The sequence below is a fragment of the Pristiophorus japonicus genome, chromosome 7, assembly GCF_044704955.1.
Source record: "Pristiophorus japonicus isolate sPriJap1 chromosome 7, sPriJap1.hap1, whole genome shotgun sequence".
NCBI classification, from domain to species: Eukaryota; Metazoa; Chordata; class Chondrichthyes; family Pristiophoridae; genus Pristiophorus; species Pristiophorus japonicus.
Window position 1 is genome coordinate 87,279,529 of NC_091983.1, and position 24,580 is coordinate 87,304,108.

At 45.3% G+C, this 24,580-nt stretch overlaps 1 protein-coding gene across 5 annotated transcripts in view; it reads left to right on the forward strand.

Moving 5' to 3' along the window:
* The window catches only part of otofa (otoferlin a), a 655,153-nt gene that overhangs the window by 324,181 nt on the left and 306,392 nt on the right, over positions 1-24,580 (forward strand). For 3 of the 5 annotated variants that reach the window (XM_070884403.1, XM_070884404.1, XM_070884402.1), the window contains exon 5: positions 20,569-20,722. In XM_070884403.1, coding sequence (XP_070740504.1) covers positions 20,569-20,722 — 154 coding nt within the window. The remainder of the gene's footprint in view (positions 1-20,568; positions 20,723-24,580) is intronic. The other 2 variants (XM_070884401.1, XM_070884405.1) reach the window with 1 other exon arrangement.

The window sequence follows — 24,580 nt, forward strand, 5'->3', positions numbered from 1 at the left end:
CCCCTTATCCTTAGACTGTGTCCCCTGGTTCTAGACTTCCCCAACATTGGGAACATTCTTCCTGCATCTAACCTGTCAAAACCCGTCAGAATTTTAAACGTTTCTATGAGATCCCCTCTCATTCTTCTGAACTCCAGTGAATACAAGCCCAGTTGATCCATTCTTTCTTGATAGGTCAGTCCCACCATCCCGGGAATCAGTCTGGTGAACCTTCGTTGCACTCCCTCAATAGCAAGAATGTCCTTCCTCAACTTAGGAGACCAAAACTGAACACAATACTCCAGGTGTGGCCTCACCAAGGCCCTGTACAACTGTAGTAACACCTCCCTGCCCCTGTACTCAAATCCCCTCGCTATGAAGGCCAACATGCCATTTGCTTTCTTAACCGCCTGCTATACCTGCATGCCAACCTTCAATGACTAATGTACCATGACACCCAGGTCTCGTTGCACCTCCCCTTTTCCTAATCTGTCACCATTCAGATAATATCCTGAGATTACTACTTTTGAGGTCCTACTCTTTAATTTAACTCCTAGCTCCCTAAATTCGTCTCGTAGGACCTCATCCTGTTTTTTACTTATATTGTTAAAGGCAGAAGATTATTTTTATTTCCTGGTTTGCTGTCTGCAAGAATTCTTCAATGTGATTGGCTGCTTAGCCAGCTTGATTACATCACTGCTAATCCCCTTTTGACAGCATTGCAATCAAATTAAGGTCGAGAAAGCTAAAGTTTTCGCAACAGAGATCGCAAGATCTTTGTGGGCAGCTTTCTTCGAGGTCAGCGGCAATCGCTTCACCACTGACCACAAATTCCGGGCAATGAATACGTCAGATCCTGATCAGGAAACACAGTAATGTCCCAATTAGCACATCATTTAAGTGCAATCAAAGAATAGATTCAATGTCAATTAATCATATCACTTCCAGGTCTCCAGCATCAGTATTTTTATCTAAGTCCCAGCGACATTGATTTTAATGAAGGTGGAGTTGTGATTATTACCTGTTTTCGGCGAAGGTAACGGCAGACCAGCACAAAGGTCTCAGGCAAATATGCCATAATTAATGGTTTAAGTCACTTATTCCGCATTATTTATTTGTCATTCAAGGGTCCTTACAATGTCTGCAATTCCTCAGGAAAATCTGGGCCGTTCATTTTGTAAATTCAGCTATTACATTGAATTAGGAGCAGTAATTCATCAGTCAACTATACACTTCTGTCCTCTCAGGGAACTTCATAATTTCTGATAAGTGGCTGTTGCAGGACCTAGTATTATTCATGAAACCCAGAAAAGGATGGTGCATTAAAGATCTCACTGCAGCACCAGCAAGGTGATTTTTATAAAACACAGCCTGTTTTACATCTCTCCCTATTTTTATTTCCATTGACTTCAAAAAGGAATGTAAAACAAGCTTCCAATTCACTATCGCCCGTTTTACACTATCGCACAAAGTTAAAATGACCCCCACTGAGCCTGGCACTGTGTAATGTCTAGTAAACTCAATTCGGGTTAAAGAGATTTCATGTTCTGTTAGTCAATTGGAGCCTGATGCAGAGAGCTTGCAAGTTAAGATGCTGGGTAGTATACTTGGGTTTGTTTAACGATGTCTGAAAGGAATAAGAGTTGCTGAGAGTTAAGATCCTCGTGGGCTCATCTTGGCTGGGGAGTTTGAAACATAGAAACATAGAAACATAGAAAATAGGTGCAGGAGCAGGCCATTCAGCCCTTCTAGCCTGCACCGCCATTCAATGAGTTCATGGCTGAACATGAAACTTCAGTACCCCCTTCCTGCTTTCTCGCCATAACCCTTGATCCCCCGAGTAGTAAGGACTTCATCTAACTCCCTTTTGAATATATTTAGTGAATTGGCCTCAACTACTTTCTGTGGTAGAGAATTCCACAGGTTCACCACTCTCTGGGTGAAGAAGTTTCTCCTCATCTCGGTCCTAAATGGCTTACCCCTTATCCTCAGACTGTGACCCCTGGTTCTGGACTTCCCCAACATTGGGAACATTCTTTCTGCATCTAACCTGTCTAAACCCGTCAGAATTTTAAACGTTTCTATGAGGTCCCCTCTCATTCTTCTGAACTCCAGTGAATACAAGCCCAATTGATCCAATCTTTCTTGATAGGTCAGTCCCGCCATCCCGGGAATCAGTCTGGTGAACCTTCGCTGCACTCCCTCAATAGCAAGAATGTCCTTCCTCAAGTTAGGAGACCAAAACTGTACACAATACTCCAGGTGTGGCCTCACCAAGGCCCTGTACAACTGTAGCAACACCTCCCTGCCCCTGTATTCAAATCCCCTCGCTATGAAGGCCAACATGCCATTTGCTTTCTTAACCGCCTGCTGTACCTGCATGCCAACCTTCAATGACTGATGTACCATGACACCCAGGTCTCGTTGCACCTTCCCTTTTCCTAATCTGTCACCATTCAGATAATAGTCTGTCTCTCTGTTTTTACCACCAAAGTGGATAACCTCACATTTATCCACATTATACTTCATCTGCCATGCATTTGCCCACTCACCTAACCTATCCAAGTCACTCTGCAGCCTAATAGCATCCTCCTCGCAGCTCACACTGCCACCCAACTTAGTATCATCCGCAAATTTGGAGATACTGCATTTAATCCCCTCGTCTAAATCATTAATGTACAATGTAAACAGCTGGGGCCCCAGCACAGAACCTTGCGGCACTCCACTAGTCACTGCCTGCCATTCTGAAAAGTACCCGTTTACTCCTACTCTTTGCTTCCTGTCTGACAACCAGTTCTCAATCCACGTCAGCACACTACCCCCAATCCCATGTGCTTTAACTTTGCACATTAATCTCTTGTGTGGGACCTTGTCGAAAGCCTTCTGAAAGTCCAAATATACCACATCAACTGGTTCTCCTTTGTCCACTTTACTGGAAACATCCTCAAAAAATTCCAGAAGATTTGTCAAGCATGATTTCCCTTTCACAAATCCATGCTGACTTGGACCTATCATGTCACCATTTTCCAGATGCACTGCTATGACATCCTTAATAATTGATTCCATCATTTTACCCACTACTGAGGTCAGGCTGACCGGTCTATAATTCCCTGTTTTCTCTCTCCCTCCTTTTTTAAAAAGTGGGGTTACATTGGCTACCCTCCACTCCATAGGAACTGATCCAGAGTCAATGGAATGTTGGAAAATGACTGTCAATGCATCCGCTATTTCCAAGGCCACCTCCTTAAGTACTCTAGGATGCAGGCCATCAGGCCCTGGGGATTTATCTGCCTTCAATCCCATCAATTTCCCCAACACAATTTCCCGACTAATAAAGATTTCCCTCAGTTCCTCTTCCTTACTAGACCCTCTGACCCCTTTTATATCCGGAAGGTTGTTTGTATCCTCCTTAGTGAATACCGAACCAAAGTACTTGTTCAATTGATCCGCCATTTCTTTGTTCCCCGTTATGACTTCCCCTGATTCTGACTGCAGGGGACCTACGTTTGTCTTCACCAACCTTTTTCTCTTTACATACCTATAGAAACTTTTGCAATCCGCCTTAATGTTCCCTGCAAGCTTCTTCTCGTACTCCATTTTCCCTGTCCTAATCAAACCCTTTGTCCTCCTCTGCTGAGTTCTAAATTTCTCCCAGTCCCCAGGTTCGCTGCTATTTCTGGCCAATTTGTATGCCACTTCCTTGGCTTTAATACTATCCCTGATTTCCCTAGATAGCCACGGTTGAGCCACCTTCCCCTTTTTATTTTTACGCCAGACAGGAATGTACAATTGTTGTACTTCATCCATGCGGTCTCTAAATGTCTGCCATTGCCCATCCACAGTCAACCCCCTAAGTATCATTCGCCAATCTATCCTAGCCAATTCTCGCCTCATACCTTCAAAGTTACCCTTCTTTAAGTTCTGGACCATGGTCTCTGAATTTACTGTTTCATTCTCCATCCTAATGCAGAATTCCACCATATTATGGTCACTCTTCCCCAAGGGGCCTCGCACAATGAGATTGCTAATTAATCCTCTCTCATTACACAACACCCAGTCCAAGATGGCCTCCCCCCTAGTTGGTTCCTCAACATATTGGTCTAGAAAACCATCCCTTATGCACTCCAGGAAATCCTCCTCCACCGTATTGCTTCCAGTTTGGCTAGCCCAATCTATGTGCATATTAAAGTCACCCATTATAACTGCTACACCTTTATTGCATGCACCCCTAATTTCCTGTTTGATGCCCTCCCCAACATCCCTATTACTGTTTGGAGGTCTGTACACAACTCCTACTAACGTTTTTTGCCCTTTGGTGTTCTGCAGCTCTACCCATATAGATTCCACATCATCCAAGCTAATGTCTTTCCTAACTATTGCATTAATCTCCTCTTTAACCAGCAATGCTACCCCACCTCCTTTTCCTTTTATTCTATCCTTCCTGAATGTTGAATACCCCTGAATGTTGAGTTCCCAGCCCTGATCATCCTGGAGCCACGTCTCCGTAATCCCAATCACATCATATTTGTTAACATCTATTTGCACAATTAATTCATCCACCTTATTGCGGATACTCCTTGCATTAAGACACAAAGCCTTCAGGCTTGTTTTATTAACACCCTTTGTCCTTTTAGAATTTTGCTGTACAGTGGCCCTTTTTGTTCTTTGCCTTGGGTTTCTCTGCCCTACACTTTTCCTCATCTCCTTTCTGTCTTTTGCTTTTGGCTCCTTTTTGTTTCCCTCTGTCTCCCTGCATTGGTTCCCATCCCCCTGCCATATTAGTTTAAATCCTCCCCAACAGCACTAGCAAACACTCCCCCGAGGACATTGGTTCCAGTCCTGCCCAGGTGCAGACCGTCCGGTTTGTACTGGTCCCACCTCCCCCAGAACCGGTCCCAATGCCCCAGGAATTTGAATCCCTCCCTGCTGCACCACTGCTCAAGCCACGTATTCATCTGCGCTATCCTGCGATTCCTACTCTGACTATCACGTGGCACTGGTAGCAATCCCGAGATTACTACTTTTGAGGTCCTACTTTTTAATTTAGCTCCTAGCTCCTTAAATTCGTTTCGTAGGACCTCATCCCTTTTTTTGCCTATGTCGTTGGTACCAATGTGCACCACGACAACTGGCTGTTCTCCCTCCCATTTCAGAATGTCCTGCACCCGCTCCGAGACATCCTTGACCCTTGCACCAGGGAGGCAACATACCATCCTGGAGTCTCGGTTGCGGCCGCAGAAACGCCTATCTATTCCCCTCACAATTGAATCCCCTATCACTATCGCTCTCCCACTCTTTTTCTTGCCCTCCTGTGCAGCAGAGCCAGCCACGGTGCCATGAACTTGGCTGCTGCTGCCCTCCCCTGATGAGTCATTCCCCTCAACAGTACCCAAAGCGGTGTATCTGTTTTGCAGGGGGATGACCGCAGGGGACCCCTGCACTACCTTCCTTGCTCTACTCTTCCTGCTGGTCTTCCATTCCCTATCTGGCTGTGGACCCTTTCCCTGCGGTAAGACCAACTCACTACACGTGATACTCACGTCATTCTCAGCATCGTGGATGCTCCAGAGTAAATCCACCCTCAGCTCCAATTCCGTAACGCGGACCGTCAGGAGCTGGAGGCGGATACACTTCCCGCACACATAGTCGTCAGGGACACCGGAAGCGTCCCTGAGTTCCCACATGGTACAGGAGGAGCACAACACCCGACCGAGCTCTCCTGCCATGTCTTAACCCTTAGATACACTTAAACTGGTAATAACAATGTTAAAAGTTACTGACCAATATAAGAAGAAAAAGAAAAACTACTCACCAATCACCAGCCAATCACTTACCCCCTAGGCTGTGACGTCACCTTTGTTTTTTTTGCCTTCTCCCTGTAGCTGCACCGGTACGCCTCTCGCCGACCCCGGACTCGCGCTGCTCCGAGCTCCCGCTGGCCTTTATAGGCCTCTCGCCGACCCCGGACTCGCGCTGCTCCGAGCTCCCACCTCCTCGACTGACTGCTCCGAGCTCCCGCTGGCCTTTATAGGCCTCTCGCCGACCCCGGACTCGCGCTGCTCCGAGCTCCCGCCTCCTCGACTGACTGCTCCGAGCTCCCGCTGGCCTTTATAGGCCTCTCGCCGACCCCGGACTCGCGCTGCTCCGAGCTCCCGCCTCCTCGACTGAATTGAAACATGGATCAGAGAGTGAAAATTAAAGATAATTTAGAAAAGGAAACACTGCTTAGTGATTATCAACCAGGTTAATCAAGTATAGGGATGCAGCAGAAGGATATTTTATTATAAAAGGAATGCGGGTTACTTTAATCTTTGAGTTTATCCAACCCGAGTTTGGCATTTTGTTTTCTGTTTGGCTTTGCTGGTCAGTATTTCAAGTCATTCCAAGTTGCTGAAAATCTGCTCCATTCTGGCTTGGATTTCATTTTCTACGTATCTGTGTGAGTGACTTTCATGATATTAGGGGGAATTGTGACAGTTTTATGGATTTGCTATCTTATTAATGTTATTTATATGATAATATATTCAGCCCAGTCAGAAATAAAAGTAATGGCTGGAACCACTTTGAAAATAATAAATTCAGTGAAAAGGGGTTTGTTTTTCTGTGAGATTTTTGCTGGTCTATATTTCAGCAAATCAGTGCAGATACTGTTGTGTATCTGTAAAGCATGCACTCCCATGTTCTGCCAGCAGGGAGAGCATCCCTTGGGAGCACTGTATATAAGCCGGCCCCCAAGGCCTGTTACTCACTCCGGAGTGTCTTAATAAAGACTGAGGTCACTGTTACTTTCATCTCCCTGTGTGCAGTCTCATCTGTGTTAGGAACACAACAACTGGCGACGAATACACAAATCCAACGCAAAGATGCAGCAAACTGTGGGCATCCTGGAGAAGTTCTCGGAGGGTGAGAACTGGGAAGCCAATGTCCAACAGTTAGACCAGTACTTTGTAGCCAACGAGCTGGATGGAGAAGCAAGCGCTGCAAAATGGAGAGCGGTCCTCCTCACGGTCTGCGGGGCACCGACCTACAGCCTCATGAAGAATCTTCTGGCTCCGGTGAAACCCACAGATAAATCATATGAGGAGCTGTGTACACTGGTTTGGGAGCACCTTAACCCGAGGGAGAGCGTGTTGATAGCGAGGTATCAGTTCTATACGTACCAGCGATCTGAAGGTCAGGAAGTGGCGAGTTACGTCGCCGAGCTAAGGCGACTTGCAGGACAATGTAAGTTTGATGGCTACCAGGAGCAAATGCTCAGAGACTTTTTAGTACTGGGCATTGGCCACGAGACCATCCGACGAAAACTTTGACTGTAGAGACACTAACCCTCAGTAAGCCCATTGCGATAGCACAAGCGTTTATGTTCACCAGTGATAACACCAAACAAATCTCTCAGCACACAAGTACTAGTAATGTTCATAAATTAACTGGAACTGTGTGTGCGATCAGAAATGTACAGGGCAGAACCCACGAGTCTGCAACTGCCAGCAGGCCTCAGGTCACCCAGATGACTCAGAGTCCACAACAGAGGATGAATGCAAGGCAATCCACATCTTGTTGGCGTTGTGGAGGCTTCCATTCAGCCTATTCATGCTGCTTCAACGAGTATGTTTGCAAGAGCTGTGGAACAATGGGGCACCTCCAACAAGCTTGCAGATGAGCTGCAAGCTTTGCAAAAACCTGCTAACCACCATGTGGCAGAGGAAGATTGGTCCATGGTGGACCAAAGCAACTTCGAGCCTCAGAGAGAGGAGGCAGATGCCGAAGTACACAGGGTGCACACATTTTCGACGAAATGCCCACCTATCATGCTAAACCTAAAATTGAATGACTTACCCATAGCCATGGAACTGGCACTGGCGTTAGCCAATCCATCATGAGTAAAAAGATGTTTGAGACTGTGGTGCGATAAGGCACTCAGACCAGCCCTGAGCCCCATCCACACGAAACTAAGAATGTACACCAAAGAGCTTATCACTGTCCTGGGCAGCGCCATGGCCAAGATCACCTACAGGGGCACGGTGCATGAACTGCCACTCTGGATTGTCCTGGGCGATGGCCCCACACTGCTTGGAAGGAACTGGCTGGGCAAAATCCGCTGGAACTGCGATGACATCCGAGCGCTATCGCATGTCGATGAGGCCTCATGTACCCAGGTTCTTAACAAATATCCTTCCCTTTTTGAGCCTGGCATTGGAAACTTTTCCGGGGTGAAGGTGCGGATCCACTTGGTCCCAGAGGTACGACCCATTCACCACAAGGAACGAGTAATACCTCACATGATGAGGGAGAGAGTAGAAATCAAGTTGGACAGGCTGCAACGCGAGGGCATCATCTCCCCAGTGGAATTCAGTACTCAAAAGTGATGTAACGGTCAGGATTTGCGGCGATTGTAAAGTAACTATTAATCGTTTCTCGCTACAGGACCAATACCCGCTACCTAAGGCAGACGACCTATTTGCGACGCTGGCAGGAGGCAAGACGTTCACCAAGCTCGACCTGACTTCGGCCTACATGACGCAGGAGCTGGAGGAGTCTTTGAAGGGCCTCACCTGCATCAACATGCACAAGGGACTGTTCATCCACAACAGATGCCCGTTTGGAATTCGGTCGGCTGCAGCGATCTTCCAGAGAAACATGGAGAGCCTACTCAAGTCGGTACCACGCACGGTGGTTTTTCAGGACGACATATTGGTCACGGGTCGGCACACCGTCGAGCACCTACAAAACCTGGAGCAGGTCGTCCCTGGATCGCATAGGGCTGCGGCTGAAGAGGTCGAAATGCGTCTTCATGGCAACAGAAGTGGAGTTTTTGGGGAGAAACATCGCGGCGGACGGCATTCGGCCCACAGACGCCAAGACAGAGGCTATCAGGAATGCGCCCAGGCCACAGAACGTCACGGAGCTGCGGTCGTTCCTGGGACTCTTCAACTATTTTGGTAACTTCCTACCGGGGTTAAGCATCCTCTCAGAGCCCCTACATGTGTTATTGCGAAAAGGTGAGAACTGGGTATGGGGAAAAAAAACAAGTAATTGCTTTTGAGAAAGCCAGAAACATTTTATGCTCCAACAAGCTGTTTGTATTGTATAACACGTGTAAAAGACTCGTGCTAGCATGTGATGCGTCGTCGTACGGAGTCGGGTGTGTATTACATCAAGCTAACGTTGTGAGGAAGTTGCAACCTGTCGCCTATGCTTCCAGGAGCTTGTCTAAGGCTGAGAGGACCGACAGCATGATTGAGAAAGAGGCATTAGCGTGTGTGTTCGGGGTAAAGAAAATGCATCCGTACCTGTTTGGCCTCAAATTTGATCTGGAAACCGATCACAAGCCCCTCATATCCCTGTTCGCTGAAAATAAGGGGATAAATACTAATGCCTCAGCCCGCGTACCAAGGTGGGCACTCGCGCTATCAGCGTATAACTATACCATCCACCACAGGCCAGGCACCGATAACTGTGCGCATGCTCTCATTTGGCTACCATTGCCACGGGGGTGGAAATGGCGCAGCCTGCAAAGTTGTTGATGGTGGCGCAGCCCGCAGATTTGTTGATGGTCATGGAAGAGTTTGAAAATTATAAATCACCTGTCATGGCCCGCCAGATTAGGACTTGGACCAGCCAAGATCCTCTGCTGTCCCAAGTAAAAAACTGTGTGCTGCATAGGAGCTGGGCCAGCATCCCCGTTGAAATGCAAGAGCCAATTAAGCCGTTCCAGTGGCGAAAGGACGAGCTGTCCATTCAGGCAGACTGTCTGTTGTGGGGTAACCGTGTAGTGCTACCCAAAAAGGGCAGGGAGACGTTCATCTCGGATCTCCACAGCACACACCCGGGTATAGTAATGATGAAAGCGATAGTCAGATCCCACGTGTGGTGGCCCGGTATCGACTCTGACTTAGAGTTCTGTGTGCGGCAATGCAGCATGTGTGCTCAGTTGAGCAACGCGCCCAGAGAGGCACCACTAGGTTTGTGGTCCTGGCCCTCCAGACCATGGTCAAGGATCCATGTCGACTATGCGGGCCCGTTTCTCGGTAAAATGTTCCTGGTGGTGGTGGTGGATGCTTTTTCAAAATGGATTCAATGTGAAATAATGTCGGGAAGCACCGCCACTGCCACCATTGAAAGTCTGAGGGCCATGTTTGCCACCCACGGCCTGCCTGACATACTGGTCAGTGACAACGGGCCATGTTTCACCAGTGCCGAATTTAAAGAATTCATGACCCGCAATGGGATCAAATATGTCACCTCGGCCCCATTTAAACCAGCCTCCACTGGGCAGGCAGAGCGGGCAGTACAAACAATCAAACGAGTCATAGAAGGCTCACTCCAAACCCGTCTGTCCCGAGTACTGCTCAGCTACCGCATGAGACCTCACTCGCTCACAGGGGTGCCCCCGGCTGAGCTATTCATGAAAAGGACACTTAAAACCAGACTCTCGCTGGTTCACCCCAACCTGCATGATCAGGTAGAGAGCAGGCGGCAGCAACAAAATGTAAACGATGGTCGCGCCACTGTGTCACGGGAAATTGATCTGAATGACCCTATATATGTGCTAAACTATGGACATGGTCCCAAGTGGATCGAGGGCACAGTGATAGCTAAAGAAGGGAGTGGGATGTTTGGAGTCAAACTAGAAAATGGACAAATTTGCAGAAAGCACCTGGACCAAACGAGGCTGCGGTTCACAGACTGCCCTGAGCAACCCACAGCAGACACCATCTTTTTCGAGCCCACAACACACACCCAAAGAATCAATGACACCACGCCGGACCAGGAAATCAAACCCATCATGCCCAACAGCCCAGCAAGGCCAGGCTCACCCAGCAGCCCTGCAGGGCCAACAACACACCAGCCCAGCGAGGGCACAGCCAACACACCAGAACAGACATTTGTACCGAGGTGGTCCACCAGAGAAAGAAAGGTTCCCGACCGCCTCACCTTGTAAATAGTTTTCACTTTGACTTTGGCAGGGGAGTGATGTTGTGTATCTGTAAAGCATGCACTCCCATGTTCCGTCACCAGGGAGCTCATCCCTTGAAGTCCCAAGGGATCCCAGCATCACTTGGGAGCACTGTGTATAAGCCGGCCCCTAATGCCTGTTCCTCACTCTGGAGTGTCTTAATAAAGACTGAGATCACTGTTACTTTAACCTCCCTGTGTGCAGTCTCATCTGTGTTAGGAACACAACAGTTACATTACTTATTTGTCAAAATATGTTATGTTAAATATAGTTATAATTCGGTGATTCTCACCACCTTCTGCTTTTTGCCAATAATGTAACACCAGTACCTTGCCTGAGGTCATTTCTGCAGTTGCTTTTTCTTTAATCTGACCAGTTTATTCTTTCTCAACTGAAAAAAGCCTCTTCTTCTGCACCACCTGCTTTTTAGCTTCAGGATGATGAAGTTGGAGCTCTGGGCTTTGAAGCTCGTGCTGAGTGAATATGCAGCTAGGTTTTCTACAGAGTGAGGTAACCCATGCCACATCCTCCCTGTCACAAACCTCCTCATTGGGCCTCCACTGTCCGGCTGATAATGACTGTTACAACTTAGATTTTGGTTGGCAAATTCAAGGCTGAGACTAAACTTGAAATGCAACCATAGCTTGGTGTAGCGTGAGCATCCCGTGTGAAACTGTCATTTTTCTGCTTGTGGTGAAGAAATGCATCTGAAAATGAAGGAGGTGAAATTGGCCTTGGGGTAGCATGAAATGGGCTGAAAGCGAATCAGCAGCTTCGTTTATCCCTCCTGCAGCCCCCCGCCACACCGATTACAAGTGGGTCAGAGTGTAAGACCCATTTTGTGATCGCCCGTTTAATATCCTGGCCCAAGATCAATTTCATTTCCTCAAGGCTTATGGCAGCCCAGAGTTACATTGAATGGATCAAGGCAAAGATTTAGCATCAAGTTTGTAAGCGGATCAAAGTCTGCATGTGCCTCACTTCATTCAAACCGGATTGTTTTTTCAGTGATCTTTAGAGTTAGGAACAATCAGCATCTCTGCAACTCAGCACTGGGTGATGCTTTAAATTGTGTGTTAAATTCGATCTGGAGAAATACTGAATTCTCATCACCTTACTCTTGTTCTGTATAACAAAGTGTGAAAAGCACAGTTTCGTTAACAAGTTTGAACGAATCAGATAGACAGCTCTGGACAAATACTAGACAAACAACACTAATGCTCACTTCTAGTGATCAGACCTCTCCTGTATGACAGGCAGTTTTCTCATTTCTCAATGTATATTTCCCTCTATAAATATGATTGATTATAAACTTTCAACGAATGATCAATAGCCACACGCAAACCTTTTTCCTTCTCTGCCTTTTCTGATGGATATCTTCCTTTAATGAAAAACCCATTGGCCTAGAAATTGGCCTCCTTGGCAGTTCCCGTTATCGCTCTCGGTTGGCTGGGCGTGACGAGATGATTGACTCCTGCGGGAGGTTTGCGGCGGCGGTAGGACGTTGCCCCCAATCTCCTTCAACCGCAGATCGTGATGTCATTGCTGTGCGCATTGCCCCAGACCCGAACTTCTGTTCCGCCCCTTGCAGCATCGTCGGGTGAAAATACCGGCAGCTGTAGGAGACGTTGATCGGGCAGCCAGGTGCTTCAGGGGCAAAAATTAAAGGGGAGGTGGCCAAGATAAGTACGACATTTTTTAAATGGTGCTTTGCAATTTTTTGGATTCCTTTTCAGAATCAACTGATCAGCCCGACACTCTGCTGGAGGGCATGGGGCTGATTGGGCCGGATCATGGCTGCAATCGGGGACCAGCTCACTGGTTCCAATGCGGAGCCTGCAGCGATGGCCCTTCCCTTTAAGGAAGGGACGGAGTTTCAGAACGCGGCAGCGCTGCATGGCCCATTGTGCTGCACAAGTACCGCCCCGCCTGCGTCCTGTAGCGCTCCAGGAAGGAGCTGATTTAGGCGCTCCACTTCCTGGCACGCAAACACAAAGAGGGCGAAATTGCCCTGCGCCCCGATTGGGAGCAGTAACCTACTGGGGTCGGGACTTCCTGCCACTGGATTGGGCTTACCGTCCCTCAAAGGAAACGGAGCACAATCTGCGTGCTCCACTTCCTTTGGGGGCGGGACCAGCGGCACTGATGGGGTGAGTAATGCAGCGCTATGTGGATGCTCAGCGTACCACTGATGCGCTTCAACACCCCTCCCTTCGCTTAAAGGGGAAGGCCGCTGCACATTCTCCACTAGACCATCAGGGCAGCATGGTACCAGGGCTACAACTCGGCACCCAAAACTGAGTTCTGAGCTGCACGATGGCGAGCCCGACCACGCTAGGGGGAACAAATTGAAGCCGACCTGAGAGCTGGCAGAACAGTAACGATGGCGGTACAGGGCACTGGCGCCCTCCCCTTTAACTTCCACCCCATGAGCGGATGTCGGCCAGCTTCGCACCCCGCGATACTGGCATTGACACCCACTCGCGCTTGTCTTGCGGGCCGTGGGGCAATTTCCCCTGCGGGGCAGAAAGGGGTCGCGCGTGGTGCTGTGGGGTCGCCACGCACATCGATTATGTCAGGATTGCCTGCCTTCAACCCCACCCTCCTTTCAGACCCAACCTGCCAGCCAGCTCTACATGGGGGTCAGCTGATTTCCCGTCCTCCCCGATCCACGAGCTGCAACCAAGCGCCTGCCTCATGCCCGTATCTCGCCCGTCTCTTGCCCGCCTCTTGCCGGTCTCTCGCCCGTCTCGCGCCCGTCTAATGTCCATCTCTCACCTGTCTAATGTCCGTCTCTCGCCCGTCTCTCGCCTGTCTAATGTCCATCTCTCACCTGTCTAATGTTCGTCTCTCGCCCGTCTTTCGCCCGTCTATCGCCTGTCTAATGTCCATCTCTCACCTGTCTAATGTTCGTCTCTCGCCCGTCTTTCGCCCGTCTATCGCCTGTCTAATGTCCATCTCTCACCTGTCTAATGTCTGTCTCTCGCCCGTCTCTCGCCTGTCTAATGTCCATCTCTCACCTGCCTCATGCCCATCTCTCGCCCGTCTCTCGCCTGTCTAATGTCCATCTCTCACCTGTCTACTGTCCGTCTCTCGCCCGTCTCTCGCCTGTCTAATTCCATCTCTCACCCGCCTCATGCCCGTTTTCCATCTGCATGTCACATTTAAATAAGGACCAAAGCAGAATTTGGCTTGGGGCTCAGGGTGGCACAAACTGGCATATGGAGCCGTCGCTACTCCAACTCGGTGCCCGTTTTGGGCACAAATCACATTTGTTGGCCATTGAGTCAGAAGGTTGTGGGTTCAAGTCCTATCCCAGGGATTTGAGCACATATAGTAGATTTGGACTTCAGCACCGTTTTTCAGATGAAATCTTAAACCGAGGACCCGACTGTCTCCATGGATTAAAATGTTCTATGGAACTATTCAAAGACAAGCAGGAAGTTCTCCCAGTGTCTTGGGCAACGGTTATTCCTCAACCAACACACCAAAACAGATTAACTGCTCAATCATCTTATTTGCTGTTTGTGGGACTTTGCTTTGTGCCAATTGCCTGCCATGTTTGCCTACAAAGTAACAGTGACTAGACTTTATAAATAATTCATCAACTATGAATTGTTTTGGGGCATCCTGGGGGCATGAAAGGCACTATATAAATGCAACATCTTTCTTTCTAATACATTTCTTGTTGCTGCCACATAATATTTTGCAGCTTCAGCAGACACTGAGCAGCCTCCTCCGCAGCATGAACAAAAAGCAAAATACTGCAAATGATGCAAATCTCTTAACAAAAACAGAGAATGCTGGAAGCACTCATCGGGTCAGGCAACGTCTGTGAGAGAGCAGATAGGTTTACATTTCAAGTGTAGATCTGATGACGGGTCCGCAACAGAAACTTAAACTTGTCGGTTCTGTCCACAGATGCTGGCTGGCTCGCTGAGCATCTCCAGCATGCTTTCTTTTTAATTTGCCTCTTTGGAGCACTGTGAATTAAAAGATTACATTTATTCAAATGAATTAAAGTGGTTATGGGAACACCAAACATTTTATTAACATTTTTGACATCATTTTCGTCATTATGTCTATTTGTAAATACTTAAACAGTGATCCTTTTGTTCAAGGCACTCGTGCATAAATAGACATGTATTTTTGCTATAAGCTTGAGAGTTTCAATTCTACCTTTGTTTCTTGTATTTTGTCTATTTTACTACCAAAAATATTGCAGCTGCTACAAACATATTGCATGTCCTTATATTGCAGGAGAGAAACAGGAACATTTTCTGCAATGTTAAGTATTATTCCAGCTTGAAGCAAATGTCCCTAGGGATGTGGTTACACTACAGGGTTAATACCAGTATCCAGCTCGCCATTTGGAGCATAGGCAGGAACATCGGCGGGCCCAGGTACAGCGGGTAAACTCATTACTAATATGCTGAATGTATACCATTTGGAAGCTGCTGCCAGCCAAGTGTAGCCCGACCATCACCTATCGACCTGGGTTTTGATGACATCACTCAGTCGCCTATCTTGAAACCGTCGCACACTTGGAGCAGCTCGCGCTGGAAGTTGTAGTGGGAAGGTCGGGGCAGATGAGCGGCAAGTGATCATGGCAGAGGTGCGGCAAGTGATTGAGGCAGAGGAGTGATGAGAGATCGTGGCTGAGGTTCGGCGAGTGACCATGGTGGAGGTTTGGTGAATATTTGATGTAGAGGTGCGGTGAGAGATCTTGACAGAGATGTGGCGAATGTTTGTGGCGGAGGAGCGACGAGAGATCGTGGTAGAGGAGCAGTGAGAGATCATGGCAGAGGTGCGGCAAATGAGGGTACGGTGCCCAGAAGAGCCGTGGGCCTAGGGACAGCACGGACCAGCCCACACTGTGATATGTGTGCGCACTAGGTCCGTGCAGCACAGCAGGTCTCCAGTCGTCCTGGTTAACCCTAGCCACTGGATAAAGGCCTAGCTCTGTCAAGCCCATGTGGTGGCTGGCATGCAACGGCCACCACACGTTAAAAAAATCCACGCCACAGGCATCTTCCACCCTTCAACATGTAGTTCGGGACCTGGAATATCAGGTCCTTCATTGAAACACCTGTGAACTCATCCCTTTTTGGTGTGGAAGCAAGTCATCCTCGATACGAGGGACTGCCTAAGAAGAGGAATACCAGTATAAAGCTTTTTCAGTTTTGCACCAATGCAAAATTATTTAATGTAAGCATGGGGTTAAGGATCAAACTGACCCAAGAGCAAAGCAGAACGAGACTTCTGCCACTACAGTGTTTTGCTCCTCTTCTAACAAATTTGACACCGGATTTAGGCTACATTTACACTAAATCTGCCATGTCTGTGCGAATCAAAGCGTATCATACCTTTGCAATGACTGTGGTGTAAAAATATCTTGGTAAAGCATGTGCATGCTCTTTGAATCTGATAAGTACATTCGAATATCTAGATTCAGAATGATAATTGATTGAATGTTCAAAATTAAATGATAGAGTGAAATGCCCAGACTACAGTTTGATGCTGCATAATGTTTCCACCCGGGATCAAACAGTGGGCCTTTTGTGAGTGAGGTGAACATGATGCTGCTAATCTATATAAACCTCTGCTTTAGACAGGACTAACTGTCCACTTCTGGCAGAATCGTTTTTTTTTACAATTCCGAACAATCAGAACTTACATCCTGAGTTTGAAAAGATTTGTGACATTTGTAACATAAAATAATCTTAAACTAAGCCTTGACATTTAGACCTTGAAGTTGCTTGGGCCATTCTCCCAGCAATCATACCGGGCTCACACCCACCAGTGACCTCCATTGCTGAACCCGCCAGAGTAAATGTGGTCAAGGGGAGGTCACCTCACCTACATACAGGCAGCAGGCACCTTCCTGCCATTAGGAGACTGGGCTGGGGATGGTGGGGCAGGAGGGGTATGGGTACCTTGTCTTTTCCCCTTGCTTCCCGAAAGGAAGTTAAATGTATCCCCAGTGGTCCCAAACAAAGGCCCCAGGAATCTGCGAAGTAAGGCTTGGTCTCGGCTAATCTGGGACCCTCCCTACTTTGAAGCTTTCCCTCTGTGATTTCACTTTTTCTCCAGCATTTTTTTTTTAATTTTGAAGTAAAAAGAAAATTAGTTGTAGCCAAAAAATAATAATTATTGTTAACAGAATATTATATTTAAAATTATAATTTTTAAATGTATATTTTCATTATTGAGGAACCAGGTTGAAAGGTAAAGGCCCATAGTGTGGGTCACCTGTAAGGTTGAAAACAGTGTAAGAGAAGACAAGGCCCATAACTCACTCCAGCTTCAATTCCCAACAATTAACCCTTGTGGCTTTTGAATTGGTATTTGTTGTATTTAAAAGTTGTACAAATATTATACAGAATATAATGTAATATAAAGAATTACAACAATAAAAAAGAGAAGACAAGGCAAATCATGAAGTAGTGATGTCAAGTCTGGGTTTTAAATACCCGAATGTTGACGGAGGAAGAAAAGACTGATGGAAGTAGGGAGTTCCAGCTTTGAGATCCTAGGAAACACTGAACCAGAGTAGGAGATTGTGTAATTAATCTTTTTCTATCTTTGATAATTAACACCCATTTACTGTGTACATATTTTGTTTCCAGAGTACATAGTGTTGCACATATCCACAACAAAACTGTCTCTCAGAATCTCCTATATCTGAGGGTAAATTCACCGATCCTACAATCCCAACTGGGGAGCCATGCTCAAAGGAGCCAGAGAATCAATATTGTGGCCCTATCTCCAACTTGCAGAGGACAATAAATTTACCCTTTGGATTTTTGCTCTCATTATAAAGAATTTTCAAGAATTTTTCTTGGGACAATCGTAATAGAAACAGAATTATTTCTAGGCCATGTTAGTAAGGCATAGTGACCCTGCTAGCCTCTTGTGGTAACTAGGATGCCTCTGCTTAGAGGAGGAGATTTAATAGCTTGCAATGGGTGCAAAGGAATCACTATCCATCGATTCAGCAGAAGTGGAGAGGGTCTGATTTAATTGATATATTAGTAATAATTTTGACCGCTCTCAACTTTACACCTACACACATTGGCAATCATCAGAAGAAATGTAAGAACTGTGTGGCCTCTCCACATTCCATTCAGCATGTTGATGGCGTCCACCATTCCACAGTGCAAGTGAATCAAAGATTAGTGCTTCAATTAATATATTTTTAGCTGCCCTTCTCTCAAATGCTTATTTTGTATTTACTTGTGTATCGTGTCTTTCATCTTCAGGAATGTATTGCTCTGATCTTCCCCAAAACTGTGTGACTGGACTGGTTCATACACATAGAATCGCAGAATGGTTACAGCATGGAAGGCGGCCGTTTGGTCCATTGAGTCCATGTCGGTTCTCTGCAAGAGCACCTCAGCTAGTCCCACTCCCCCGTCCTTTCCCAGTAGCCCTACATTTTTTTTTTCAGCTACTTATCCAACCCCCCTTTTGAAAGCAGTGATTGAGTCTGCTTCCACTGCGCTTTCAGGCACTGCATTCCAGATCCTAACCACTCGCTATGTAAAAAAGTGTTTTTTTATGTCACCTTTGTCAATCACCTTAAATCTGTGTCCTCTGGTTCTCGACCCTTCCGCCAATGGGAACAGTTTCTCTCTACCTACTCTGTTCAGACCCTCATGATTTTGAACACCTCTATCAAATCTCCTCTCAATCTTCTCTGCTCTAAGAACAACAACCCCAGCTTCTCCAGTCTATCCACGTAACTGAAGTCCCTCATCCCTGAAATCATTCTCGGAAATCTTTTCTTCACCTTCGCTAAGGCCTTTGCATCCTTCCTAAAGTGTGGTGCTCAGAATTGGACTCCAGTTAAGGCCGAACCATATACAGGTTCATCATAATTTCCAAGATTTTGTACTCTATGAGGTGGAAATTCGTTGTCTAGTGCCTCAGTTAGCAGCCAGAAGAGGCGTTAAAGTGTGTGTAATAGCTTAGTGACCGGCACACAGCTTTTAGCACCCCGCCTGAAAATTCAGTTGAAGGCTAACTGGGGCGCGAAACGCTAGCGCCTGGCTGCTGACGATCAGTCTGGTCATGATGTCAATCCTGTTGCAACGCCCATGCTTGCGCCTCGCTCGCTAAATTCGGTCCAGCCGCCTCATTTAGTGACCGCCACTAGTCACATATGAAAAAACATTTGGTACAGCCTTCCACAGTTGTTAACTGGTGGCTACTTAAAGGGGTGAGGAAACGCTTCCCTCGGAGGTTACTGTCAGTGCAATGTTTGCACAGAGCACGGTGCGTGAGCCTCCGAGTTTGCAGTGGAAGACAGACATAACAGTACAGCTTGAAAACAAGTGATTTTGAAATCTTTAATTGATGCATTACTATGCAGCGCATTTAAGACTCGGCTTTTCTCAGGATTTCAAATCGGACTATCGGACTTCGGAGCATGCTCAATGGATTCCAGAATTTAACGCGAGCATTTTTGTTAGCGCCCCCCCCCCCCCCCCCAGGTCAAGTGTTTAATGGCTGATTTAGCGCCCCTGTCAGCTCTCGGCCCAATTCTAACAAATTTCTCACCGGGAAGCGCAAACTTTTTCAAGGTATCATTCTTACCACTCTGCCTGGATACATGCCACAAAATGGGCAGTAACGAATTTCCACCCCTATACCTCTATTCATGAAGCCCAGATACCGTCAATCTTTTAAACCGCTTTTTCAACCTCCCTTGCCACCTTCAACGATTTGTGCACATATACCCATGGGTCTCTCTGTTCATGCACCTCCTTTCGGATTGTATCCTTTAGTTTATATGTCCTCTCCTGTCCTCTCCTCATTCTTTCTACCAAAATGTATCAGCTTCACACTTTTCTGTGTTAAAATTTTCTCTGTCATGTGTCCACCCATTCCACCAGCCTGTCTATGACCTTTTGAAGCCTACCACTATCCTCCTCACTGTTCACTATACTTGTAGGTTTTGTGTCATCTGCAAATTTTGAAATTGTGCCCTGTACACTCATATCCAAGTCATTAATATGTTTCAAGAAAATATTATCAAAAAAGTGAAATTAATTTACCATCACCAAAAGGTACAACTTGCGTTATGTGGAAATAATTGTATATACCTACTGCAATGTCATTGCATTTGCAACGTATGAACAGTGATTGTATGTAGGCAAAATTAACCTAAACATACAAATTCCTCTCAGTCTGACAGTATTAATAAAATCCTATTTTGACTTCTATTGTGCTAATATCTTTAGGCATTTGTAATATTTGAAATAAACATGTGACTTAAACTGATTGGAACTGCTTCCCAATAATCAGTTCAATTAGAGTTTTAAGTTTGCGTTTTTTAATTTTCTAACATGACAATACAGCCACATTGGAGAATATGATTTAGTGTCTGCTATTTGGTGAATGACAATGTCAGGATAAGAAAATACTAATTGTCTGAAATTGGGTGCTCGGTACTTTGAATTGATGTCTATATGAAACTGTGTACAGATTGGCTACCCAAACTCACTTTGCTTAAAACCCATATCAATGGTGGGAGGAAGGGAGCTGTAATCCTTTGCCTGACCTGCGTGTTGCAGACAATGAATTGTTTTGTTAAATGTTAATTTTTTCCATTCTTTCCTTTTGTCTAGACCTGTGTCTCTATTGGGATAAAGTACCAGGCAATGGATGGTACTGTTGGAGTCTGGAATGAAAGTGAGTTCTTAGAAAATCCAAACCAAAGAGCAGAGCATGAGGCCACCTTTCATTTTGAGACAGATAGTTTACTATCCGGCAGTGGCCAGAGTCAGGGATCAGGGGCCTCTCCAGGCAGATCCCACCAAAGTCTCTTGGTGGGAGAAAGAAAAATGTAAGTAAGCTACTTCTTTTTATAAGAATGCAAACCCTACCTCTCGAATTGTATAACATTCCAAAGAAGAGCTCATTGTTTGATTTTAATTATATATTCCCTTTGAAGAATTTTCATTCTTTTTGTCAGATTTTTTACCAAACTAATAAATAGTATATATTATTTACAAAATAACGGTGTTAATAAGTGTTCCTTTTTCCATTTGTTTTGTTTCTTTAGTTAAAAGTGGAAGATAAAGGGAGATTTATTTAATAACACGGGTGTCTTAGTCGTACGTGAATAGTTAACTGATCTTTTAGGAAGTACCAAAGTCACAGCCAATCCAGTTTCCAAGAACTAGTTATTGATGGTCACATTTATGGATCTGTGATGCATCAGTTGGCAATCCTACGTTCCTCACAAAGAAGTTTCCTTGCTGAAGATTTGCATGTTATTTGTTAAATGAAACCCATTTTTATACATTTCATTCAAGACAAAGGGAACAGATATTGGGACCGATTTTCACACAATGGTGTAACTCAATTCCATTTGGTTCAGGACTGATGGAAATCTCAGCAGAATGGGAATGTGCTGAGAACATTCAATTTTCCAGGAGTCACCCATTTTCATAATTATTCACTGTTCCAAGTGCAGATTTGGGCAGATAAAATCAGATAGCCTACTGGTGGGACCAGAAAATTATGTAGGTGATATTTAAAGGGATGTGAGCAATTAAGGGGATGTAGCAAAATAGGATAAGATATTTACAGCCTTTGGAAAGCTTAAAAAAAAGGCATTTCATCTGATGCTCAGCCTTTGACAAGGTGGAAGGGGGGAGAGATAAGTTGCGATAGACAGAAGTTAAAGGAAAATAAATTTTAACTTCAGCAATGGTGTAATATAAATGATATCAGATCGGCAGCCCGTTATGCACTCCACCTTATTTTCCTTTCCATTGACTTCAAAAATGTAAACGTTTCTCATCCCAAATTGGAGCTGCAATATTTCAAAGCAACTTGAAGTGTTTTAACCTTCCCTGATAGCTGAACTAGTTAAGTCAGAGTCACAGTGTCATACAGTGTAGAATGCTCCAGGTTCAAACCTTACACTGTTAGCTGATTTCAATCAGAAAGTGGGACTATTACAATTGACTCAGTACTCCAGACTAGAGGGTGAAAAATTAGTCAGTTTTCCTGCTGAACTCTCTCCAGCGACCCCTGCTGGGAAGTGAGTGTACATTGGGTGAGAAGAAGATCAGGTTTGCTTGAGATGTCCCCCTGTAAGACTAGCTTACTGACAATCACTAGCCAGGCTCACACACATAAAGAATGGATGTTTGTTCACAGTACTGGAGGAGGAGTGATGGCCGTGGAAACAGGTCCCAACATAAATCAGCATCTTGAGAAGAGGAAGAGGAAAAAAATTGGAGGGAAATAAAAATGCCAGCATCCCAATACAAGTTTTCCTGTTTTTGCTAGATTTACAAAAAATATTATTGCTGAAATGGCTAAGTGCCAATATCAGCAGGGAAATTGTGTTGGTGGATTTAATGAGCCCAACAGTGAGCATCAAAGGAAATAGTCATTAAACCTGAGCGCTTCAGTAATTGTATCATGTTAGCTGCAGTTTCCTCACACTGTCAAGTTCAGTCATTTCTCCCAGCCACTTCTTGCTGATGATATCATCAGCATTTACTGTTTATTTTTAAAGGAGCATGCTCCTTATATTCTTTTATAAATTCATAGCTTTTACTATTTTGTATCTTTACTAATTGATCTTTAGGTTCTCTAATATTTTTATTTTCCAGTTCAGAATTAGATTTCACGATTTAAAACTGGACCCTCTGAAACTAAACTTTCGAGTATATAATGCAGTACATGAAATTTATACTGTCAAGTTCAACTGCCAGATAGATAATTGTTTTGCTAATAGTGCAAGTACATCACTGTCAGCTCGGCTGAATATGTTAATTATTCAGGAGGTAGCTTTTAAATTGCTGAGTTTTGCTTAACTTTCTTTACAGCATTATCTTTTATTTAAAATACTTTAGGGTTTAATTTCCTCTAGTGCACTACTTAACTTCACATAAAATTCCTTTGTGCACTATTTTAATATATTTAAAATACATGACTTAATGGCTGCATTTAAATAGTACACAAAGGAATTTTATATGAACCTAATCGGTGCATATAAAAGAATTAAGCCACTCAAAAACTTACAGTGTAGCCCCACCATCAGTAGGTTAATGTATTTAATTTTTTAATTTGTTCTCAGATTACAGGCAACACTGGCAAGATCCAATTCATTGCCCCATCACTACATGCCTTGAGCAAATAGTAATGGGCCTTGAACTGCTGCAGTTTTTTTGATGGTGCTACCACAGGATCTGCAGTGGATCACGGGGTAGAGCCAACAACGCCTTCGTAGGGAACAAGAGATAGACAATAAATTATTCCCAGCTTCGCTCATATCCCATATACAATTTAATAAAAAGAAACATAAACTTTCTGACGGTGGGGTTACGTTATGTTTTATGAGTGCTTTAATGATTTTTCTAGGCACTGATTAGTATGTTCATACAAAATTCCTTTGTGTGCTATTCTACTCTCTCTATGTGCACACACAACGACTACTCGCATATACGCACATTCACACCAACTACTCACACACGCACAATGTCTACTCATGTATAAGTGTGCTCATACCAATGTGCCCTTGTGTACACTAACTATGCGCATATACAAGCACTCACACCAGCTACTCACATATGCGCGTGCTCACACCGACTACTCGTACGTGCACACTGACTGCTCGCAGGGATGGGGACACACTAAAATTAACGTAAGTAAAATAACAGTAACAAAGAAAATATGGCACAGAAGAGTAACAAGTCCCCAGGACCAGATGGTTCTAAAGGAAATAGGTGAGAACATTCCAGGTAGCTTAACTATAATCTTCCAAAGTTCTCTCGATTCAAGAACCGTTCCTTTAGATTGGAAAATTACGCATGGCACTCTGCTATTTAAGAATGGCGAGAGAGGGAAACCAGGGAATTATAGACCACAAGAACACAAGAAAAAGGAGCAAGTTTAGGCCATTTGACCCCGCGAGCCTGCTCCGCCATTTAATAAGATCATAGCCTCAGCTCCACTTCCCTGCCAGCTCCCCATAACCCTTATTGCTCAAAAATCTGTCTATCTCCGCCTTAAATATATTCAATGCTCCAGCCTCCACAGCTCTCTGAGGCAGAAAATTCCACAGATTTACAACCCTCAGAGAAGAAACTCCTCCTCATCTCAGTTTTAAATGGGCGGCCTCTTACTCTGAGACTATGCGTCCTAGTTCTAGTTTCCCCTATGAGTGGAAATATTCTCTCGACATCCAACTTGTCGAGCCCCCTCATTATCTTATATGTTTCGATCAGATTCTCTCTCATTCTTCTGAACTTCAATAAGTATAAGCCCAACCTATTCAACCTATCTTCATAACTCAACCCCCTCATAAGAACATAAGAACATAAGAACTAGGAACAGGAGTAGGCCATACGGCCCCTCGAGCCTGCTCCGCCATTCAATACGATCATGGCTGATCTGATCATGGACTCAGCTCCACTTCCCCGCCCACTCCCCATAACACCTTATCCCCTTATCGTTCAAGAAACTGTCTATTTCTGTCTTAAATTTATTCAATGTCCCATCTTCCACAGCTCTCTGTGACAGCGATTTCCACAGATTTACAATCCTCTGAGAGAAGAAATTCCTCTCGTCTCTGTTTTAAATGGGCAGCCCCTTATTCTAAAATCATACCCTCTAGTT